The sequence below is a fragment of the Nilaparvata lugens genome, chromosome 6 (assembly GCF_014356525.2).
Source record: "Nilaparvata lugens isolate BPH chromosome 6, ASM1435652v1, whole genome shotgun sequence".
Taxonomy (NCBI): Eukaryota; Metazoa; Arthropoda; class Insecta; order Hemiptera; family Delphacidae; genus Nilaparvata; species Nilaparvata lugens.
In genome coordinates, this window is record NC_052509.1 from 47,696,987 (window position 1) to 47,720,602 (window position 23,616).

General features: G+C 36.0%; 1 protein-coding gene across 1 annotated transcript in view; it reads right to left on the reverse strand.

Moving 5' to 3' along the window:
- Positions 1 to 1,379, reverse strand: part of LOC111048742 (epidermal growth factor receptor) — a 29,919-nt gene extending 28,540 nt beyond the window's left edge. The window contains exon 1 of the mRNA XM_039431471.1: positions 1,223 to 1,379. Coding sequence (XP_039287405.1) covers positions 1,223 to 1,379 — 157 coding nt within the window. The remainder of the gene's footprint in view (positions 1 to 1,222) is intronic.
- Between the last annotated feature and the right edge of the window lie 22,237 nt (positions 1,380 to 23,616).

A 23,616-nucleotide genomic window follows, 5' to 3' on the forward strand; every position in this document is an offset into this window, starting at 1 on the left:
CACGTACACTTCTCCGCCCCCTGAACGTTCGAATATCGCTCCCATTATCACACGCCGTGCACCACAATTATTATTATTATTGTAGATCCCAATAATTGACAACTGCGTCTTTTCTCAATATACAGTATATTATAGTCTATTTTTGGAAGGTGCTAGAAAATGAGATGACGCCAACCGAACATTTCCCCGTTCGGCAATTCGTTTGATTAGGCCAATGAAAAGATGGCGCTCGTAAGGCTTGAGTTCGTTAATAGATGGCGAGCAACGTGCCCGAAATATCAGAGTTGTAATACTTCGGTAGATGAGACTCCAGAGCTTCTACAGTCTACAAAGAAGGATATGAAGCTTCACTGAATTTCTGGTTAGAAATTCCTTATTATGAACACAATATTACAGATGATCAATTAAGAAGTAACATCATGAATTATTGAAAGAGATACTGATGCAGTAATATAAAGTTCATACTTACCTCAACATAATGACGATCCAATGAAGAATGTATTGCAAACATTCTAATATGGTTTTATATTAAACTTCCTTGACCTTGAAGTTAGCTCACATGAATACAAAATGGGGACTTCTGAGAAGTGTGGACATGACACATATTGATATTATGACACTAGCCGATGACAGTATGTAATGCAAAACATAACATTAACAGTAATGCAAAGCATTGACAGTATGTAATTATGTGTATTTTAGTAAGGCGATGTATGAAAATGATTTGACCTTGAAGTAGCCTATGATAAGTTAGTTCAAATAAAAAAATTTGGGGACTTGTGAGAAATGTGGACATGACACGTATTGCATGATACTAGAAACACACTAAATTAGTCACCATATTATAACAGTCAAAGGGGTGAGAGGGGAGAATGATCAAGGATGTGAGGACGAGGGACAGCATTCTTCATGGAGTAGCAGTAGACTAACAATCAAGAATGCAAAATCTGAAAAATTAAGATTATGGTTCTCCAAATTTTTAGGCCATTAAATTTTGGAATTACAAAAAAGTTATTCACAGCTTGAATGATATGCATTAGATATTTGTGTTGCATCTTCTAGTTTCTAGATATTGGAAATACAAAGAACAAAAATGTTATTCACTGTTCGAATGATCTATATTATGCATTTGATTTTTGTGTTGCATCTTTCAGTTTCTACGTACTATACACATAATAACACACGATTACCAAGTGTGTAGATTTTTGTTTGATTAACTCACTTTTTCCTTTGACGAATTCGGACGTCTCTTTGGCGCATGCGCAGTGGGCGACTAGCAGCAGCAGCAGGAGCAGCCAGCAGCCTGTGGACAGCTTGAAGCAGACAGAGCTGAGCTGATGTGCATGACAGTGAGAGTGAGAGTGAGAGTGCCTCCTCATTTCTGCAGCAACAAACCATAGTCAGAGCTGCCACTTGTCGGCGCAATCAGCCATCACAACCTAAAACACAACAAACATTGAATTAGTGAACAAAATCATTAGATAATATTCATTGGTAGAGAAGAGATTGTTAACCTATTCAATAGTTGCAGCCTTGGAGAGTAGTAGGGTATTATAGAAGGGAATGGATAGCACATAAAAAGGCAGAATCAGTACAATATTCTGCTAATCTGGGAGATAGATGAATGAAATACTACGAAGCATTAAATTACTAAAGAAATACTAAGAAGAATGAAATACTAAAGAAATAGAATAAGAATGCAGTTATGGCATATAAGATGCAGTTATGCCTGTACCGTTAATTATAGAATAGGAAGAAACATACTGTAGATTATAAAGACATTGTTAATTGTGACCAGTCAGTAATCAGTAACTTATTGTCTTGTTGTAACATTTATTTGACATAGATATATGATGAAGGTGTTTAATGGGAGAATTAGAAGTAAATAAATTGTAAAAAATCTAGAAAAATGACTAATAAGAAGAGTTGTTGTATATAAAGAAGTTTCTAAGTTTTATCGAACACCAACAATTCAAAATTGGTTGATAGATGGAAAATATATCAAAGTGGAATATTGTTCAGTGAATATTGAAAGTGGTACAGTATTGTTCATAGAAGTATTTGAAACACATGGTAGAATACGAGTTGGAATTCAGCTAGTGGAAGAAGGATTTAGATTTCATTGCTGTTCCAAATAATGTTTCTCAAATAAATCATCTGTACAGCAGCCATTGTGATAAACGAGAGATCTTATCTGTTTTTTACAGAAAGTAATGATTACAATAATAGTAATAAAGAAGTCAATAGATGTTAGTTTTGTGACTTTCAAGTTTGTATTTTGTAACAAATCTTTGATCCTTCCTTTTATTATAAATGAACATCACATCAACAATTTTATCACGAACTACAGCCACTCCAACACCTGACTCCCAATGCATTTGAAGAAGAATTTGGAAAGAAACAACCACCACAGGATTTTGATTTAGTAAAAAAACGAGCTGCCACGTTTCTTCAGAGAATGGCATCGAAATTGGCACCGTTGTAAACACGAAAACCGCTTTCGCAACATGGCGGGTTGACGCATGCCAGCTGAGCGCATGTCTTGCCATGTTTGTCGGTGTTTTTCACGTCACATTCTCCCCGGGACCAGGCTAGGATGATCTGTACCCGCTTTTTTCATAAGAGGTCGGCCTTTCTGTCAAGCACTTCTTCGATCCGGCTAGTTTTTAATAGGTTTTCTGATTTGGTTGCTGCCTGCGCGTTGACGCTTTTGTGTGCCACAGCGCTGATGCCAGCAAAAAACCGACTCAGCCCCACTGACGGGCTGTCACAGCCTTACCCACAGTCGTTTCTTCACATTGAACAAATTTCAAACTTCTAGTCTCTTACCAAATTGGTCGTTTCAAACATGTAATACAATACATCTATTCCTTTTGTCTTTGCTAACATGTACCGCACCAAAGATAGACACCCAAGACCCAAGATAAAAGTCCAAATACCATACATAAAAAGGTTTACCCAGATATTACCCCACAATGAATTTAAACAACTTCTTCTCCATAAATGGCATTAAGTTTATGTAATGGTAAATTTTCTCTGCAATAATGCTCAGCCTTCTCACTAGCCTATGAATTAGAATGAGTGGAAGATTGATCTCAGAGACGATTGTTCAGTTGATAAATGATCGTAAATGGCATTCATTTCTTCAAACAATAAATTCCCAACTCCAGTATATAAAGGATATAATTTAATGTTAATTGCACATGGAGACACCAGATAACAAACAATGGTATACTTCAATGGCATTTTTCGTTTTGAAAAGTTGAAACCTTTTTGAATAAGGTTTATTGATAGCTGTAATTTTGTAAGCTTTTCACAGAAGAATAAGAGTGATAAATTACTGTATTTGTATGAAATAATAATCTCGTAGAACGTGTGATATCGGTAGCATAAATTCTACTCAAGATTGTTGTTACAAGCGACAGCAAGGCTCATCAAACACCTCTATCGACCGTGAAAACCCGAGAGGCAAATTTCAATGAAGTCAAAAAATAATTATTAATTTTATATGAAACACGAAAAAAAATGTTTTGTAACAAGCACAGGAGGCAGGCGCATTGAGTGTGTGAGTCAGCAGGAGCATGAAAAGCTGCATGTCTTGTTATCCGTGAATATAATAGACAAGTGACGAAGGCTGGATGATCCGAGGCTAACACCAGATGAGATTGGACGCGACATTGTAGAATGGAGAGCGATTCGGCTCGCTCTCTACCCCGACAAAGAAGAATACATTAAAATGCCAAAGAGTATGAAGTCCTTACCCGTACACTCTATTATACACTGCACTCCCTCACTCACACACACACACACACACACACACACACACACACTCGCTCACCACTCTCACGGACTCACCTGTAATTGCCTTTCCCACAGCAAAATGCAACCATCCTTCGAGTACCTCTCTTCAAGACAACACGTTCGGAAAATCATCTCATCCAACTGCATTCGATTATTTCCTTCCGATTTTCATTCGAGGAACCCATCACAAGTCGGAGTTATAATAAATGATTATTATAATCAACTACGTTATAACTTCATCATGTCGAGTTTTCAGTTTTGTTCGTAATGATTCATCACTCAATTCATCCACATCAATTTTTTTTCAAATTCCATCAAAAATACCATGAATTTGACAAACCATGCTTCAGTTTGATTGCCTCTACTATTCTGGCAAGTGACTAGTATTTGTGATATTTTTTCTATATCTTAAATTACAATAGATCTATCCCCTTCAACTTTATGAATTATAAGTGATTTGTACTTGAAACACCGTTCAGTCAACACATTCTATCTACAATTTTCCATTGACGAACAATTGTTTTCTGGTCCTCTAAAATTCCTTATCTTACTAAATTTTCTTATTATTTCACTAACAATACAAAAACGAGGGATATCAGAAAGACTTCATAAATGGAAGGAGAATAAAACTTTTTTCAAAACTCAAAATTCTCTAAAATACTGACTTTTAAGGGTTATATTTCTAAGTTATGTTTCTACGTCTTATCTATTTTTGAGAGAAACTTTTCCCCTGGAAATTACCTCCATCTCTCTTATCTGGAAATCTTTGTGGTCAATGCTGCTAGAGACAGGTGAATGTGAGTGGCTACATTCCAGCGGATGATGATTGGAGCGAGCAGAGCTCCAGCACCAGCACTGCAGTGCACTGAGAACGAGGAATGATGAAGCGAACACAGATTCGAAGGAGATTACGTGACGAGAACAGGTGAAGAGCAGGCATCTCCCTCTGCAGTCTAAAATATATGTATATGATATGTCAGCAGGTAGATGATATGCCGAAAGATGCGCGTAATTTAAAACTGCACGGGGGGTCTGTGAGTCCTGAGTCCAGCTTATCGGCAAAAGCTGTCCCCATCGCCAGGACTCGTTCTCGCTGTTTCAACATTTGCAGTCCCCGAAAAGCCAACAGCTCTATGACCATGACAACCAGTGATAAATTCTTCGGCGCGGCGGTTTGCAGCCAATTCAAACCGGTGATGGAAAGCCTGCTCACATCATGGGAAACCAGAATGCTGGCTACAAACTATCGTCACAACTCGCCCAACAACTCATAACTCATTGCTACTCCTAATCAATAGACATGTTAAATATGTCTAATAATTTCTACTGAAGAATGTTTCTTCTACTGAATAATTTCTCCTAATGCACGTATTTCACCCTACAGTAGAAATTATTATATTTGATTGATTTAATGTTTGGTCTACTTCAAGTTCCACTCCTTTATTCAACTACATATGAATCCATCTTGGAATAGTGTATTTCCAAACTCAATTACTGTAAAACTGTTTCCGTTTACTTGCAAGAATATGGGTATATATGAACAAGAGACTATTAGTTCGTTCAACAACTAATATTATAATTAATTGTCTTATTATTAATTTCAAGGATGGAATTTGAAAAACTGTCCGAGAATCGATGTTTTGAACTGGGATGCGAAAAATAAGCACCATTCTGCATCTAGCAGAGACACAACTACTAAATTAGGTTCAAGATATCAACAAGTTTGGATTGATATCCTTAGCTTTGAACTGAAGTTTACTCCGATTCGATGTTTAATGTGGTTCCAAAATTGAGAATAATATGGAAATCTGAAATACGGAAACAAATGATCTAGTGACCTTTTTAATTATCTGAGTGAAAAAAAATTCAAGAAAATCTTGTAACATGCAGGTAGATGAGTATATTTTGTCAACGAAAAAGGAAAGAAATTTCAAGAAAATCTTGTAATATGCAGGTAGATAAGTATATTTTGTCACTACGAACTATACAGAAATGACGATAATAATATGAACAGCAGTACGATGAAAGTCCAATGTTTCATCTACTTATAAGCTTGTATGATTTTAGTTTTGATGTTCTGACTAATAAGATTCAAACAAGCGTTTGAAATAAGTGTAGTAACGGAATAGAAGAAATATAAAGAAAAAGAATTAATGTTGTAACGGAGTTCCTTTTTAGAAATGTAATGCTGTTTAAATTAGAACCTAATAATAGCAAAGTATACGGAAACTTCAAGTAGCTCACGACTAGAAAACATTTTGAGCTAAGTATGACAATTAGCGAAGTATGTTAGAGCAGAGGAGCGGAGAACCAAAAACTGTAGATGAGATTCACACGGAAAAATTGTTGTGTTATTCAGTTAGCTAAGAAGAAACGTTTTGTGGTAAAAATATTATTTGGATACTGGCAAGACTAGAATATAAAAATACTTTCTGGGATAGATTACAGTGTTTTCCTCAATTAGCATTAAATTTCATCTCACTTAGAGGATGGAATGCTTCAACACTAAGTGAGAATAACTGGATTTAGACCGCAAATTTGATCAAGAGCTGGCGACAAACGTGAACAGATTTAATTGAGAATTTGTTCAGATTGTAGCTGTTCCAAAAAATAACGAAAAACAAGAAGATCATAGCAAACTTTTAATAGTTACAAGTTTTTTACATGTATAGAGTTTCACAAGTAAGGTAAGGCACATTCTCACTGAAATTCACCATCATTTTTATGAATTATTCAATGTCACATTTCATTGTTCTCAAACATGGGCAAAAAGCAAAAACATAATACTTGTACCGATTGGTTATTATAACACAGTCGGCCAATTATCGACTTCATTATTGTCTAAATAAATGTTACTTTCTGAACAGTTTAGAGTCTAAGAGCATTGAGCGACTAAGAACCATGGAAAATTAAAATCTACTAAGAACCTGTGAAAACTATGCACTTCTTCAATATTTTTGTTTGTTCAAGTTGTTATCTAAACGACTATATATACCAAGATTCAGCCTCAACGTTGAAAGCAGACTAAAGGTAAATAAGTTCAACAAACAGTTGAACATCAGAAAGCATAATTCTTCACTAAAATGTTACTCGATGGAAATGAAAGCCATCTTTACCGAAGCAATTGACACTTGTATCGAAAGGAGTTGGAGACTAATTTACAGCTTTGGGACTTTGAGTTCATTTGGGTAGAAAATTATTGTTATGTAATGAGTTAGGTCAAGCCAAAGCTGTTATTTTTTGTTAATTCTTGTCACTTTGAATACTAATATCATAAAGTGATGTCCTTGAAGCAGACTGCAGAAACAGAAGTAATTGAACTGAAGTACATTTAATACGGTACTGTAGATCTTTAATCATATCCTCTTGGAACCGCAATCTTTAATAATTTTCAATAATTAATTGAGACGAACTTTGAAATAAATAAATAACATACAAATTCGTGTAAGATACAAATTAGAGATATTTTCATATAGTACTAACACTCGATATTTTTTCACTTGAAAGTTAAAATCAATCAACTGTATTTATCAGTGATAAGGATGTACATCAAATACATCTATTCAATTCAAATAGAATGTTTCAAGCTTCTAGACACCTTCAAGAGTAATTGAAATTGGAAAGCAGAATAACTATGATCTTGGATGATGCGATAAATTCCGTGTTGACCAGAATGTCGACCAGTACCTCCTAGGTTGAAAATGGAGAGAATAAAAACGTAGAACATCTAGTTGGATTGTTGTTTTTCTTTACAACAATTTTATCTCCCTCCCACAAAATATACAATATTCCTGAGCAGGTGCGATATTACTTGGAGTTACTAAACCGATAATTCACGGCCAGAACCTGATGGTAAGAGAATACCGATTGAGGTTCCAGCACTTGCTTGCGGGCATAAATTTATGGTTCAACTACACTCTTGAGATAAGGATTTGGATTAGTTTTATTCTTGAAACCGAAAGAAGTCTCTCGGAGCTGGTCGTGAGATGGCTGTTGATAGATAGAGTGAGAGGGTGGGGTTTCGCTCAGGGGTCTGAGCATCGTGACTGCTATCACGAAGTTGGATGGAACATGGAATGCCGCCCACTGAGGACAAAGGCCGGCGCCGGAGCCGTGAGCCTCCTCACTACAACTCCTCTGCTCTGCCACCCTTTTCAACATCAAAAATTATCCATCACCAACCACAACTGACAGGAAGCTCTATGATACATGATTATTTCTGTTGCTGTAATAGAAGATACTGAGCTGAGGTTGTGAAAAATTGCTTTAGAATGGAAAATCAAGGACTGATCAGGCCCCACTTTATAAATGGGCTGACTGGGCTATTATAGCAAGGGCGCAAATCTGGGAGTAGCCCACGGCACTACTCACCCTAAGTCCGGACCTGGGACTGATACAGACATTTCTAAAACAACTTATTCAACGCCAACAAAAATTAAAAACCAAACCAATGAATCTCTGAGAAGCTTTTTACAACTTCAATGAATGTTCTTATAAAATGTGAAAATTATTCATAAATGCCTATGAAATATGAAGTAAAAAATATTCGTGGCAATGTCGAATGTTGATTATGAACAATTCTATGATGAAATATGTTCCAGAACAACTTCTACAAGTGGATCTCAACAAATCAGCACTTATCCCTGCACTGAAGTGAGACCATTTAGTATAGTAGAGGAGAGTAGGCTGTGCTAATGCAAATATTGTACCTTGAATGTAAAAGTTATTGAACAATGAAAGTAATGGTGAATGTTGAAGCCATAAAAGAGCAATGAATTTTCTTGTCAACAGTTACTAGACTGGTTTGACGCACAACTTTAACCTTTCAACAACATAACTAACACCACCCTGTTCTGTTTTACATATTTTAATGTTGTATTTATAGGCCAACTATTCCCAATACTCTGTACTCTAACAAGAATGGATAGACACTAACGAGCGACGAAATGTAATCTAAATAGAACAGTATTAATCTGTAGTGAAACGGTGTAAACAAGTCAAAATCTCATACACATCACATTTAATTTCAAATTTTTAATCAAAGTTATTGATTCCCAAATTCGTTTCTAGGAAATGAAATATGGAAAATTCAGTAAAAGCTTATAATCTTATCATTATAAGAACTGAGTAATCGCTGTAGATAATTCTCGATCATGTGTAAGGATAGGGTTTGTTCATATAATAATTGTGCGGTCGTTGATTTAGAGCTATTCAGCTCCAAGCTTTATGGGCCAAAATTTACCGAATAAGATTGAAAATTACTTGAATCGGCTGTTCGCTCAAGGGTTTTTGAAAGAGCCGCATTGACCTTCTGGGAGCGAGTATCCGACCGCTTGTGAAGACCATTCGTTCCAACGATTTACGGGAATGATTTCGACGAAATGAATTTCGTGATTATTATTTGCAATGTATTCTTAGACGCCTACAATCAACAATCAACTTGAAATGTTTTGCAATAGATCCCATTAGATTTTGTAAATAGATCCCATTTAACATGGATGAATGAAATGTTATTGACTGCAGTAAGAGCAGAAGTCAGAAGTGAAATTATTGATGTCAATAGCAATGGAATGGCTCCTAGATGAAAGTATTCAATGAATATAGATCAACAAATGAGCAAATACTCTGACAGTCTACTACTATTTTCATAAATATGACTACATAAATACAGGGGGCATGTTATTAGAAAAGCTCAGTTATCGGATCATTTTGATAATGTATTATTATTGTATAAATGAATAAAGAATGTGATAATGGATAGTGCAGATCCTCAACGCATTCAAACAAATATTTTTCTAGAACTAGTTTCTCTTGTCTACTATGAAATTTTCTAAAAAATTTGCATACCATTCCAACCCTGCTAACAATGTTTTCATTACCATCTCTTTAAACTCAATATCGTTTTCTTCATATCACTTGAAACTATCATAGAATTTTGTCACGGCTCTTTTTCCAAAACAATAATCAATTTCTCATACTTTCATCTACATTTCAACTAGGGACTATGCAGCCTGTTCAAAATTGAAAACCATCAACCTCCTAACAAATTTATAGTTGAAAGTAGTGATGTACCGAGTCTTGAGTTTGGTTCTGATTAATCAGCTTTTTTAGTGGAGCTCCTCCTCATCCAAAATGACTGCGTAATAAGATACAAGTGACGACCGCCCTGAATAGATTTTCTAGATAAAGAGGTGAACAAATTTATGGAGAGAAAGAAAAAGAGAAAGGAAGAGAATGTGGAGCTAGAGGTGAAATACCGGCAGTGAGAGAAAGAATGAGAATGCTTTCTCGACTCGGTGGAGTCCCGTGATGTCGAAAAGGTTGTGGCAAACAGGTTGAAAGGCAACACAGCACCAGGTGAGACCCGGCCCTGCACTGTTGCCACGTCGTGCATTCATCTGTGACCAAATCGACGTTCTCTTCTCATCTTAGCCAGTCTTTCTCATTTTCCAGTTAGTTTTATCTTGGCAAATAAGTGCATGCTAGGCTAATTGGCTATTTGTAACGAGTAAATGAAGTACAGAGGAGACCCTGTTCTGAAGCTAGTTTGCATGCACTGAGATAAGTATGAAAAAAGCAACCAGTTGATAAGCTCCTTCTATCGTCTATTATTTGGTATTCTAACAACAATTTTTAACATCAATAGAAGGTGAAATAATCCATTTATTTGAGATTACAAGTTAGATCATCTGAGTGTCATTGACACATATTTTTCAATAATCAGCATCCATCAGTGATGGAAATGCAGTATAAAGAGTAGCCCATCTTTCTAATTGGGTTTTCGATTTAGATGTGCATGGGTACAATGATTGTGGTCCTGAGATATGATCTCCATATTGAATAGCTTATATCTCTGTAAACTCGGTTCAAAATCCCAACATTTAAACGAATTGGAAGAGTATTAAGAAAGAATGGGAATCTTACAGAATGGGAATGAAAACTTCATTGAACAAGAATGAGTACTACTGAAAAAAAATAATCTTACTCAAGTTTATTCAAATTTGACAGCACCTGGATTTTTTTAGAAAATTAGGGTTATCAAACATATGGATGAATTATTGGTCTAGTTTGGTTCATAGAAGTCCAGGAGGATCTTCCCAAATAGTATTTTTCTATGAGTTATTTGAGAAACTCCACTTTCTTCAACTGATTAGACCTAGAAGTATCACTTTTAATGCATTCCACTCCAAGAGTCCTGATACATTAATTTCAAACGTCTTCTACAATTAAAGTTATTGTACGATGACTATAATATACGAGGAACAATAGGACTAATTGGTGATTGGGCAAATTCATTGAAATACCTTTGGTGGCTTATAAAGCAGCTGGTATGGAATGCGTATGGAGCTAATCACTGAAAAATAATACAAATCTCTAGCAGGAGGCTGATATGAGAGATGATGATTGTGAGGGGTGGAGGGAAGGTGAGGTGTAACATCTGATGTGCCTATAATCAACGGTCATCAACTACAGAAGGCATCATCGGATCATCGGTGATTTGGGAATGCGTTTTGGCGGCGCGGCGCGGAGCTGATGATGGTCGATGTAACCAAGGTGCGCCACCGCCTCTAAAAATCACACCACAACCAAATGGAACATAATTAATCGAGGCCCCAGCTTCTTGCATATCATTCTTCAATCACTAATGGCCTCAGCCCCACGTATTTAGTACCGGTACCGCTGGAGAGCGTTCATCTATTTAATGGACCCACGTATGGAGGGAGCGTGCATCATCTTTGTCAATTGCTCCGGGTCCGACATTCCTCTCTTCACAGCCACTCTGCTAATCATCACATTCTGTTCCAACAGGTGGCACCAACTCAGACTCTTCATGAATTCAGGACGTGAGATATTTGAGCTAATTTCTAATTCAACCCCAATCTATTTGTGTCTAAGTTCAAGAAGATCATCTAAAAATGTACATCATGTATATCTGAATATAACTATGCCTGAAACCGATTTTATTTGCGTGTCAGAGTGCAAGTGGAAGTGTTCAAGAGATAATCTCCACTATTTATTCTTGAGAATAAAAAATACTTTATATTTTCATTTCATTTTAGAAAATAATTCTGATAACTTTTCTACCTATACTATAATCCCTCATGATTATTGATCGCTAATGTATTTCAACTGTGACATCTGTTATGTAGATGTATGATTGTGTCTACTTGGTCACTTCTTAAAAGTTTCTGCAAATCTGCAAATTTTGTGCATTCTATCTTGCAATCATCCTTCACCAATCTTATCAATAAGCCAACAAGAAGAAATGTTTTGCGTTTTATTCTACAAACTGTTTAATGCTTTTTATTATGAATTTGAACAGGCCAATCACTTACTTCATGGATATTACTGATTCGTTACATACTCTTATTGCTACAGAAACAGGTCTTTTCTGTGCTCTGGATTATAATCTGACATAATCTCTTACAGCCATTTCTAATGAGTAGGCATTCGAAATTAGCATTAATTTATGTTTACTTGGATGACAGATAGATAGATACCTTGATAAAAGAGGTTAAATAGCGTTTTTATTTCAATGATACTTAAGCTCCATAAACTTGTTTTTGATATTACATGAGCGACTAAGAGAGAATTAGGGACATCCAAGGAGAAAGACTGAAAAAAGAGACAAAAAACAAGAAAAGAAATGGTTGGCGGATCAAAGCAACAGATGCGTTTGGCCAATTATAATACCCTGGTTGCGAATTGCGATGAAGTTGAGGAGCAAATAAGACAGAACTGAATGTCGAGAGCAGAGCAGAGCAGACAGCACCTTGTTCAGATCAAAAACAAAGCTGCTGAGGAATCCAGAGAGCTTAAATGCTCAACCCCTACCCTCCTGCCACGATTTGTGTCCTTGCTTCCCCGCTTCCTTGGAATTTCCACTCACCGACTAAAAAAAAGTTCTGACTGTCTGTGAAGAGATGCCGAACTATTTTTTCCACTGCAACTGGCTTCATTTTTTGCAACAAATTGCTCGGTTATCGCATTGCAAGCATAGATGCCTCCACTTTATAGCGGACCATTGACATTGTAACAAATCAAAATCACGATTGCATTCAAATGCAATGAAAATTACATGAATATTCTTGAAAAAGTGTGCTGTTTCAAGTATCAAAGACTTCATTGAAAGTGAAAGATGTAAATAAATGCATTCAACATTGCAGAGAAATCTTATTCTGATTTATATCAATATAGGGAATAGAGAAGAGTTGACACTCTCTTTTCTGCAATTACAGAATACAAGACTATTCTAATCCACTTACAAGAAAATTGATAAAATGCCATGAGACTAGAATCCTATTCAATGAAAAATGATAAAAAATGTTTCTTCTTACTTACTCAATATAAATTAGTTTTGAAGCCATCAAAACTACTACTTGGAACCCTACTATGGAACTGACACTCACTTGCTAAGGTTCACTTATATTTTGAGAGGATAGCTTAGTTGAGGATACAATACCATAACATTTATGGATAAAATATATTGATTTTTATGATCATCCTGAAGTGTAAAAAACCACAGATTATTCATAATGATAGAAGTATATTCTACACACAAATTATTGATAGTAACCGAGCACAAGGAAGATCGCATCGCACCAATGTTTCGGTTTAGAATTACGTGAGAATACTGACAAGTTCACGTACATGCAATGAGGGAAATCAATTTACAAGCTATGAAATGGATGAATAGACAATAATTCGTGGTTTAATGATTTTAGCAAGTAGTGTAACATTTCGCTGTTTAATATACGTTTGTAAATTTACGGAATTTGAAACAAATTCAACGCCTAAAAATTGCAAACGAAGCTAGCAAAATTCAAACGGCCAAATTAACAGTATTTTCGATTGCAGACCTACAAGGAATAAATCCAATTTAACGCTCATTATACCAGGCATTCTATCGAAAATTACCGTCGATACTAACATAGGCGAGTGCTATATACTCAGAGAACTAGATTATTATTTAGTTCAGTTGAGGTCGTTAACCCATCTCTCTTGTTCGGCTGAAGATCAAATAAACAAATGAGTGTGAACAAGTGGCTGTCTTTAAAATTTGAAGATTCGATTTCAACGATGTTCTAACTATCTGTTATCAGGAATAAGCTAGTGAAAATATTGAATAATGTTCGATAATGAAAAGACAAACAATTTGAAAAAATAAAGATATTGAATAATTTTTATGAATTTTCATGCTATATAGATGTTATTATGTATGATTTTTGTTGCAATTTTCTTACGACTTTCAAAGAGAAGGGGTTATAAATGGCACTTTTTGGGTTATGAAGAGCAAATTCAGAACAAAGAAGAACAAGAAAATACTATTTTTTGTGTGTATAAAGCTTTCAAAAAAATCATAATCTCAATTATGTAGGACATTTACTAATACAGTCTACTATGTTCTTCAAAATACTCACAAGAGCATAAAGTATAGTGGAACGATACGTAAATCTCTGTTTTCCAAAGAATTTCTGTTGCAATGAACCGAAAAAGAAAATCATTGGTTCGTATGTCAATTTTCAAATGTTAGCAGAAAGAAAAGTGAACTCTATCATAAGAGCGTTTGTTATTCTTCTCCATCACTGCAAAGAAGAAAGTCATTGGTAATCAGTGTTCAACTCTTCAGAATTTAATCATCTCCCTCAATCAAGAGTTGAATTGATTTCAATCACAGTCTATTGATTCTTTCATCGAAATAAAACACAACCAGTCATCAATGTTATATAGAGCACATCCTTCTTCAAAAATAGAGACAAACCAATGCTTCAGTAATCCTTCAAGCTTTCGAGAACATTTAATACAAACGAAAAAAGCAGTTTCCTTCAGAAAATAGGATCCGAAATAATGAAATAAGAACGGCTTTGTCTGTAACACCAGTACACGAGAGAATCACACAAAATGGAAGAAACTGGTGCAGCCATTTAAATATGATGCCTTCAGGAAGAATTCCTTTTGAAGCCCAATATCATGCACCAACTGGAAAAGAGATGTAGGGAGGTCGAGGAAAATACGAAAATACGGGTACCGGAACAGGTTGATAATAATCAATAGACCTAATCCTTGGAGTGAAGAAGAAAAAGAAGCATTTTCCTTTTTTCCAACAAATACCCACTCAATTCCGCAACGTTTCTCGACCAATTTTCACAATCGTAAACAAATTATTTCCACAGGTGAAGAAGACAAACACTCCGTCGCGGTTGACAACTGTGGTAAGATTCACTCTAAACAATCAGTATTGGTTGGATTGAAAGCAATCTGTAAGGAATCCTAAGAATGCTGACAGTTGGAAGTGAATATATGCCAGGGGCAACCATGAGGAGTGCTCTCCATGTTCTCATGGCAATTATTTCTGCGCGGAGAAAGAAGAGAGATTTTTGCAGAAGGGGTTAATGACGACGAGAGGATGGTGAATTTGTGTCCGCGGTCGCCATCTGTCGCCGACGAATCGTTGCCAGAGTAATTAACATTCCTGCTCTGCTGAATAAATTGCACGTCATTCGTTCGGTGCGCTTATCGTCAAATTTATTAACAGAGACTTACCGAAGAAAGAGACAACCGGTGATGATCTTTTCCGCGGCATTTCTTTCGATCAACGTGTCTGTCTGTCCGCAGCGAACCCCCAGCGGGCGGCGCTCATTACGCGACTAAATTATCAGTCCAATTACTCATGTCGCATGCAACGAGTTGAGTGGGTCGGTGACGGGCGCCAGTTTTTTGATCGGGTCACCGCGATTATTATTTATCCTGCGATGGGAATTGGCTGACAGTGGCTGCTCAAACAAGTCGCTCAACAAGAGGTTTGTGCTTCACAAGGTTGTTTGAACGACAATGATTTATTGGTGGTTTTCCAATGGAATGACAGTTGAGTGCCAGTAACACACGAGGATCCTATTACAAATTCCACTCATGAGCAGAGAATTTCCACAAAATCTAAGCAGATTTTCCAAATTGATGCATTTTCCTACATCCTTCAATTTGTTACGATAAGTTACGCTTTTTTGTCAGTGATTCCAACCATTTAACATTTATGTATTACCAATGTAAAATAGAAGTAAAAGATGAAAATCAAGATTTGCATTCAATCATTACCATCTTGACTCAATCTCTCATTATGTTTAACCATTCTTAAATATCTTATCATGGAATATCTTTACTTAATCTCATAATGTTAATGAGTCAATCTATACTAGAAGGATGAATTGAAATGAAACTGGAGGATCAGGACTCACCTCATGTAGACGGCTTCTAGTGGCTGCAGCTCCTTCCAATCAATGGAATTTGAAGACACCAACTGGTTCGTATTAGTCCATAATACTGAAAAAATTAATACATTGATTAGTTATTTGGTGAATCGTTGATTTAATCTGAGTTTTATGAAGAATGGTAAGAGAAGAGTTGATAAAAAATTCTGATAAAATAAGAATTAGGTTAATCATGGGTAAAGAAAAGTACACATGCAATTAAGTCTTATTAGTAGGATGACAAATTTTGAAAAAAATCAAGGTAGGCTGATTGAGTCATTGTTGTATCTTGTATATCAACCATTCGTGGACAACCAGTTATATCATTGGTTGAATATAACTGTATATTGAGAGAAGCTGAGGAATGAGTGACATTATTTTCTCGCACCGGGGTCGATCAGTCTCCATATAACTTTGAAAAGCATATCAGGTCTAATCCTTCAACCTCATGAGAGATCAATGTTCGGATACCTTGCATCTCACAATCATCATTGGTGTGTCAGATAATGAGACGTCAGGGCACATCAAATAGCAATTTCCACGGATAAAACCGTTTTTAATTGCTTTCCCTGTACAAGTCAACGGAAAACCTTAATTCGTATGTTGATGCTCAGCAGGCGCTGTCCAGGTAGATGTCAAGCAGCTGGTTGATAGAGTGAGAGAGAGCGCCGCGGCATCAGATTTAATATCAACCGGACAGATAAGCGCGTTTCCACGCAGAATGAATTCGGTCTGACATCGGAATCCTGACCAGACTGCTATCAAAAAGCACACGGCCTCGTTTTGCTTCAACCATGTATCACTAACGAACGGGCCTGCTGCCTTCAAGTAGACCCAAAAAAATTATCAAAAAAACTCCAAGAGCGTACAAGAAATATTTAGCACGATAAAGCTTCAGGTTATAATAATTCGTTGGTGGCGAAGGCATTCAAACTCAACAAACACATGCCTGCTCAAATCAACCTACCAGTCTCCAAACAGCTTGGTGACATTTCGCGACCGCAAAATTTGTCACAATCCATTTGAAAATCATGTTTTGCCTCAATGTAAAAAACTGCAACATACTTCTTTGTTAGCCAGCAGTCAATTAGAATGCAAATAAAACGCAGCTAATCTTGACCTGCACATCTGACGTTTCCAGGCCTCAACTGCAGCCAAACTAACGAAGGTTTAAATGAAATAACTGTATCAAATCCATGGATGTCATGTTTACTTATCTTCATCTGATTGGATAACATGATTAGATTTGAAGAAATAAATAAAGCATTTCCCGTATGCATCTACAATAATAAATTGCCGTCTCTTTCAATGTGCAAAGCGTGAAATCTACTCAACTCTTATTCAACACAATTAATAGAAAATAGCTCACAAAACTTGTTGGTAAACGAAAATGAAATATATACTACTGATTTGAAAATGTTCTCAAACTCACACAAATAACCAATTTCAAATAGCAGTGACGCCAAAAATAAAAAATGGAGCATTCCATCATTGTAGCCAAAGGCGTTTTAGATATCGCATTATAGTTTTATAATACTGATCGTAATGGAAAAGAGCTTGAATATTGAAGGGGCAGTATTTATCTAACAAGCGGGTAGACTACTCTACTCCTACATCAATGCTCACAGAGTTCAAGAGAAACACACACACACACTCACACTCACACCACATACTTTGCCCAAGGCCCGCATTGTTTCGTCCTTCTTGCCATGACCAGATAAAATCTCACAGATTCCTGAGGAGTCTCTCTAAAGACCAAGAAAACCCCTGGAATCCTGTGAATTCTCGCTGGCTTCATTTATATATATTATTAACCGGAATAAAGAATAAAAAGGTTGGTCGGCTATTTTGTTTCACATCCTACAAAGCATTAATCTCAGTCATCCATCCAAAAAGAAAACAACTTATCCGGCTGGTATATTATCTGATCTACCAGTGTTCTTTCTGTAAGTTTCAACCTTCTGGCGTAATAAAATTTAATGGACCAAGAAGGGTCAGCCAAACCGCTTTCTACCCAATACTGAGAAACTCGCCATGTCCTAATCACAAGTTAATATTAATATAATGTGGAATTGAGTGAGGTGAGATACTCACAGATACTAAGTATGCTGTATCACCTCAATCAAACTATATTGGAGTGACAAATATCAAAACTCCTAAATAATAATAATATCGAGTGACCTGGCTGGCTCAGGTCTGGTGTCAGAGTTTTCAGGTCGCAACTGATCAATTTCAGGGCCTCTGACATGACCTAACGACTGCTTTTTAGGCAGCCGGGACCGACGGCTTAACGTGTCCATCCGAAACACGGGAGTGGCCCGAGATAAATATCTTGGCCCGGGCCGGGATTTGAACCCGGGCCTCTGAATCATAAAGCCAGCATCTGATCCACTCGACTACGGCCACTCCTAACTCCTAAATGTAATCTTTCGAGAAAATTTATCAGAACTTTTTATGTGAACTGAATATATCAATAATATTTGAACTTCCTCTACTCAAAAGAGTCCTTCCTCTAACTTATACCGAAATCTATTTATAATTCTTTCACCTCCATCTACAGCTACTGTCACTCTCCCAACTGATAATAATAATCTATATTCCCATGAAAATGAAACTCATAAACAGAATAAAGGAAATTTTCTAAGGTAAGATAGGCCAGGCGAAAAAACAAACTTCTCTATATCAGTGAAGCCATTGCAAAAAAAAACATCTTGTGAGAATAACACAGTAGTCTACTGTTGCAAAATGTAACGAATTTGCACAGTTGTGTTTGAAAGTGATAACGCTGCGCCATAGATTCGTGCTGCAAAAAGCTAATAGCATTGCAATGCAAACACATGCATAAGCCTATCACAACTTCGGTTTTTTGTGCTAAAAACCGGCTGCACTTTGACGAGACGATAGTGAGTACTCTATCAACTCAAAATTGAACGATAAGAAAATAAACTTGGCACACCTGAGCAACTAAGTGGATCGAACCTATCCAAACCAAATGAGAAAAACTGGATACAAGGAGGTAGATGAAGAGTAGTGACTAGGAAGGAAGGATGGGATGGGGGATTGAAGAGCAATAATGAGAAATGTGTTTTAGTTTACCTCTCAGCCCAAGCAAATTATAAACTGAGAATATAACAGACGAGTCGATTCATCATAAAGCAGGACACTAAAATGTAATACAGGTTTCTGTAGTTTGATTTGGGTTTTAAACTTCAATTTTATGGACATTTCACTATAAAAGAGACACTATGTATGCAAATAATCACTCATTGATATCATTTACGGAGGAACCGTTCCATTTTACTGGGATTTTATACAGGATTTATATCATAAACGTATTGGCAAAAAGATAGAATCACTCCCAGATCAGATGAACAGGAACTTGTAAAATGGTAAAAAGCTCAATACTAATGATGAAATCAGTAAAGAATAATGATTAAAAAAATGTTACTAAGGTTTACAAGGAATAATAGTACACTGGTTGGGAAAGGATTGATGATCACTCCAATCCTAGTCCCTAATAGTCGGAGCGAGTTGGATTCTATCATAGCATAGAGACATACAAACTGTATTGTGATAATATGATTCAACATTGAGATGAGTACATTAGCATACAAGAAATATTTTATTGTAATAAAACTGGTGAATAATACGGGGGATTGAATAATACCCCGGTATAGATACTAGAATCATGGTGAAGATCATTAATTATTATTGATTACGAAAGCATTCGATTGAAAAAGATCATTTCATGAAATGAGCAATTCTTCTTCTAATTCGTCTATTCTTGCAAACCATAGTAAACAAAAAATAGAATTACCTTATAAGCATTGTGGAAATACCAAAAAATGCACCATTAAACTTTGTATTTAATAGGCTACCAAGAGTCAGATTATTGAGGAAGCCAAGGCTTTGAACAACCTTCAAAACAGAAAAATTCCAGAGGACTGCTATTAGCAAGCTAATTCATCTTGAGCAGCAGCTGTAGCATCAGAGTGGTCCGGAATGATAGAAATTCCTAGATGAAAATGATGAAGTAACTGCAATTAGTGAGAGCTCAAAGGGAACGCTGGACGCTTACACAAAAAAAGAAATAAATTGCCGAGTTCATATTTTACTTCTTTTCATTTTGTTCAGTTGAACAACGTCCAAACCTAAGACGGAGAGGACAAGACAGCCGAAGGTGATGAAGATGGAGATGAAGTGAACATCAAATGAAGGGAGAACAAGGAGAGACGAGAGAGATGCATAGAGAACTTAGCTAAGTGACATATTGCCGCAATAACTCATTCAAAAGTCAATGAACTCCGTATACCGTCTATTAGTGGTACCTACACAAAAGTCAGTGCGCTATTATTTTTTCTGAACATACAAGTGAATATTTGAACTCTTGCGCATGCGTGAAGCGACCACACACACAACAAAGTTTCCTTGCATAATTATTATTAGTATATTCAGGCATGATTATGATGCAAAAATGTAGTAATTGAATTGTAGTTTGATTACTTTGAAATTTACTTTGATTGAGTTTTATCCAATTATAAGAAGAATTTGGAAGATGAAGTGTTAAATTAAAAATCTATAACAAATGAGGAAAAATAAAAAAAAGTGAGACTGTGATCGTGAATGCAAGAGAATTTTCTTTGTGAAATGAAAGACCTGTTCAATACGTACAACCAAAACCAGAAAAATATAACATTCTTTAATTATTATAGAAATGTGTTTATATAATTAATGTGTAGTGTTTATGTAAAAAAGATTATAAAGTGTACTAGCTATTTCTATATAATAATTAAACCTTAATAGTAGCCATAAACCATAGTAGCCCTATGAAAATATTTCATTATTTGACATTTTATTTTCTATGGTACTACCAGATACGTTAGAATACTATCGTAGAGGATACAGTCAGGTTTTATATAACAACTATGTATCAAAGTGTGAAGCAACAATTTCAAATGCAAGCTTACCCACACTTCGACGATTACTAGTCATGTGTCCTATGATATATGCATTTATATATTCATAGCATTTCATATGCATTGATATATTCCTATGATTTCTATATATGCATTTAAATCTGGATCAATTACGAGTAAAAGGTTGAAATTGCTGCGGTGAAAGAAGTCAATATTTTTTTGTCATTGAACCATTCAATAGGAACCCTCAACAGATTAAATAAAGCAATCAAATGAATCGGGAATTGAAATCAACGCATCAGCCCCTAGAGCTTCATATACTTTACTGCAAAGACCTTAAAGAGATATGCATCTTTAAGGTCTTTGCTTTACTGGGATATTATTTAATGAACTAATTTTAGGAATAGAAGAAGTTTGGGCTAGCTCATGTGTTTTCTCTCCACTTATGTAAGTAATGTTTTTGACCCAATAAAATGAATATGGATATGAGAAGCTGAATGTCTGTAAAAAGGTGTCAATGTCTTGATAATCGCAGTATTGTCATCTCACCATCATCTCATTTCATCCGCCTGATGGAAGGTATTTTAAAAAATCGATCATAATTATTAATTGTTACATGAGGTATATGAGGTCAACATGAGTACCTACAGGATATTGGGCGACCTTCCCGTGAGTCGGCCGTCTTTTGTTGTTTGACCAGAGGCGCCGAAGAAGACTCCACCAGGTGCTGGATTTGGGAGGAAAAGGAGAAGAGAGACAGCTAGATGAGAGTAAGATAGAGAGGGTAGAAAAATAACCAATAGAACAGGTCCAGGCTGAGATGGAGGGAGAGCGCGAACGTGATGTATAAACGTAGAAACACACATGCTCGTTTTTCTTCAACTTCTTCACCATTCTTCTGCCTTCAATTTCTGCTTCTCCATCCTCATCCATTCCTCACTTCTCTTTCTAGTCACTCATAATGATAAAAGTAATGATTATAATTATTTCTGATAAATTCCCCATAAAGTAGTATGGCGTTTTTGAGTTGCCGCATTCGCTGGCTTGGCTAATCCCAATCGCTACAGTCAATTTATTAAGAGAAAGAAAATGAAGAGCCAGAGAGTGGAAGGAGAAGAGAGAATACCGCCAAAGAGAGAACCAGCGTATAGCCTATTTGGAATTTAATGTTCATGGTAATAACTTCGAATCGTCTTGAACCGTTGCTGTTCATCTTCAGATACAAATCGTATTGGAATCTACTGTACAGCACTGTAGCCAGATAAATCCATGTTCAGGATGGCAATAAAATAAATAAAAATTAACGAACGTTTCAAGTAAGAGACACTGGCCAACTATATTACTTGCTCATATTGTTTCCAATTAATATTCAACCCATTTCATTGGGGATACATAGATCATATAATTCGATCATATTTCGAGTGATCAACAATAATATTAATATTTAACCACCTCAAAGGGGGTTAAGCAATCCATATCTTCTCATTCAGATAAAAATTATAAACAAGAGCTAAACAATGGCGTCCTCAGTTTTTCTCTCAGACAACTCTATTCCCAGTCTTTTATCAATTCATCTCAAATTTAGAATAATATATTATCGACTCTACAAATTGAAATAAACTTAAAATAAGTAACTTGAAAGCTACAGGTTCAAGAAGAGATGGACTCAAGAGTTATTTGCATAAAAAATTGAATTTATTGATCACTCATCAACAGTTCAAGTTGAGTTACTATTTTGAAATGCCCTGACCTTGTATCGAATATACGGATTGTTTCACCCACAACTACCTCGATCCTATTTTACCAAAATCAAACCAAATTCAACAATCGGATAGAGAGGAAAATCATGATTCACGATATAATTACAAGAGCAAAAGATTCCTATGAGATTATGTACGGTGTGGACTACAGCCAATATCAGTATGGATACCTGCATGAAATAGAACCCTACTGACAATAGATGTCTTCGCGTTTTCGTTTGGAGAAGTTCCAAACTCATCTATTATGCATGATCGTTACATAAATACAGTACAGCATAGTGCAGTGCAGTGTCAACCTTGCTATTCTCACTTACAGTACGTGGCCAAGCCTTGCCGACCACTTCCTTATAGTGTTTACTCGTTTATTTGCTGAAAATAATCGTTCCTGACCCTATATGACTTTTCAGGACTATTTTTATACCAGTGAATACTTCAAACTGCGGAAAAGTTATAAGCAAGTTGACGCTGCACGCTACGTTAACAACATGGGACGTCAAAGCTTGTGGTGAAAAATGCTGAAAAACACCCGAATGATCCAATATTTTTCATTTCTAGATAAGTTGGTTGTGGAAACCATTCACCAACATGAAATTTATCGTGTAATGCATGTAGGCCCACCTACATTTCTTGCAATAAAATATACATTTTGACAAATTCCTTCTTGGTTAACGGGAAGAGAATCAATGAAACGTCTGTTGGGGTAATTTACGAATATGCCCAATTGTCCAATATTGCCAATTGTCATATGGAATGTACATAATAAGTTTTCCAAAAGCAAAAATGATGAATAAATTATGATGAAATTTCAACAGGAAGTTATTGATTGTTTGATTCAATTATCACAATATTTATTAAAATTATTGGGGAGGACGAACAGGCCTAGCTCAAAACTGT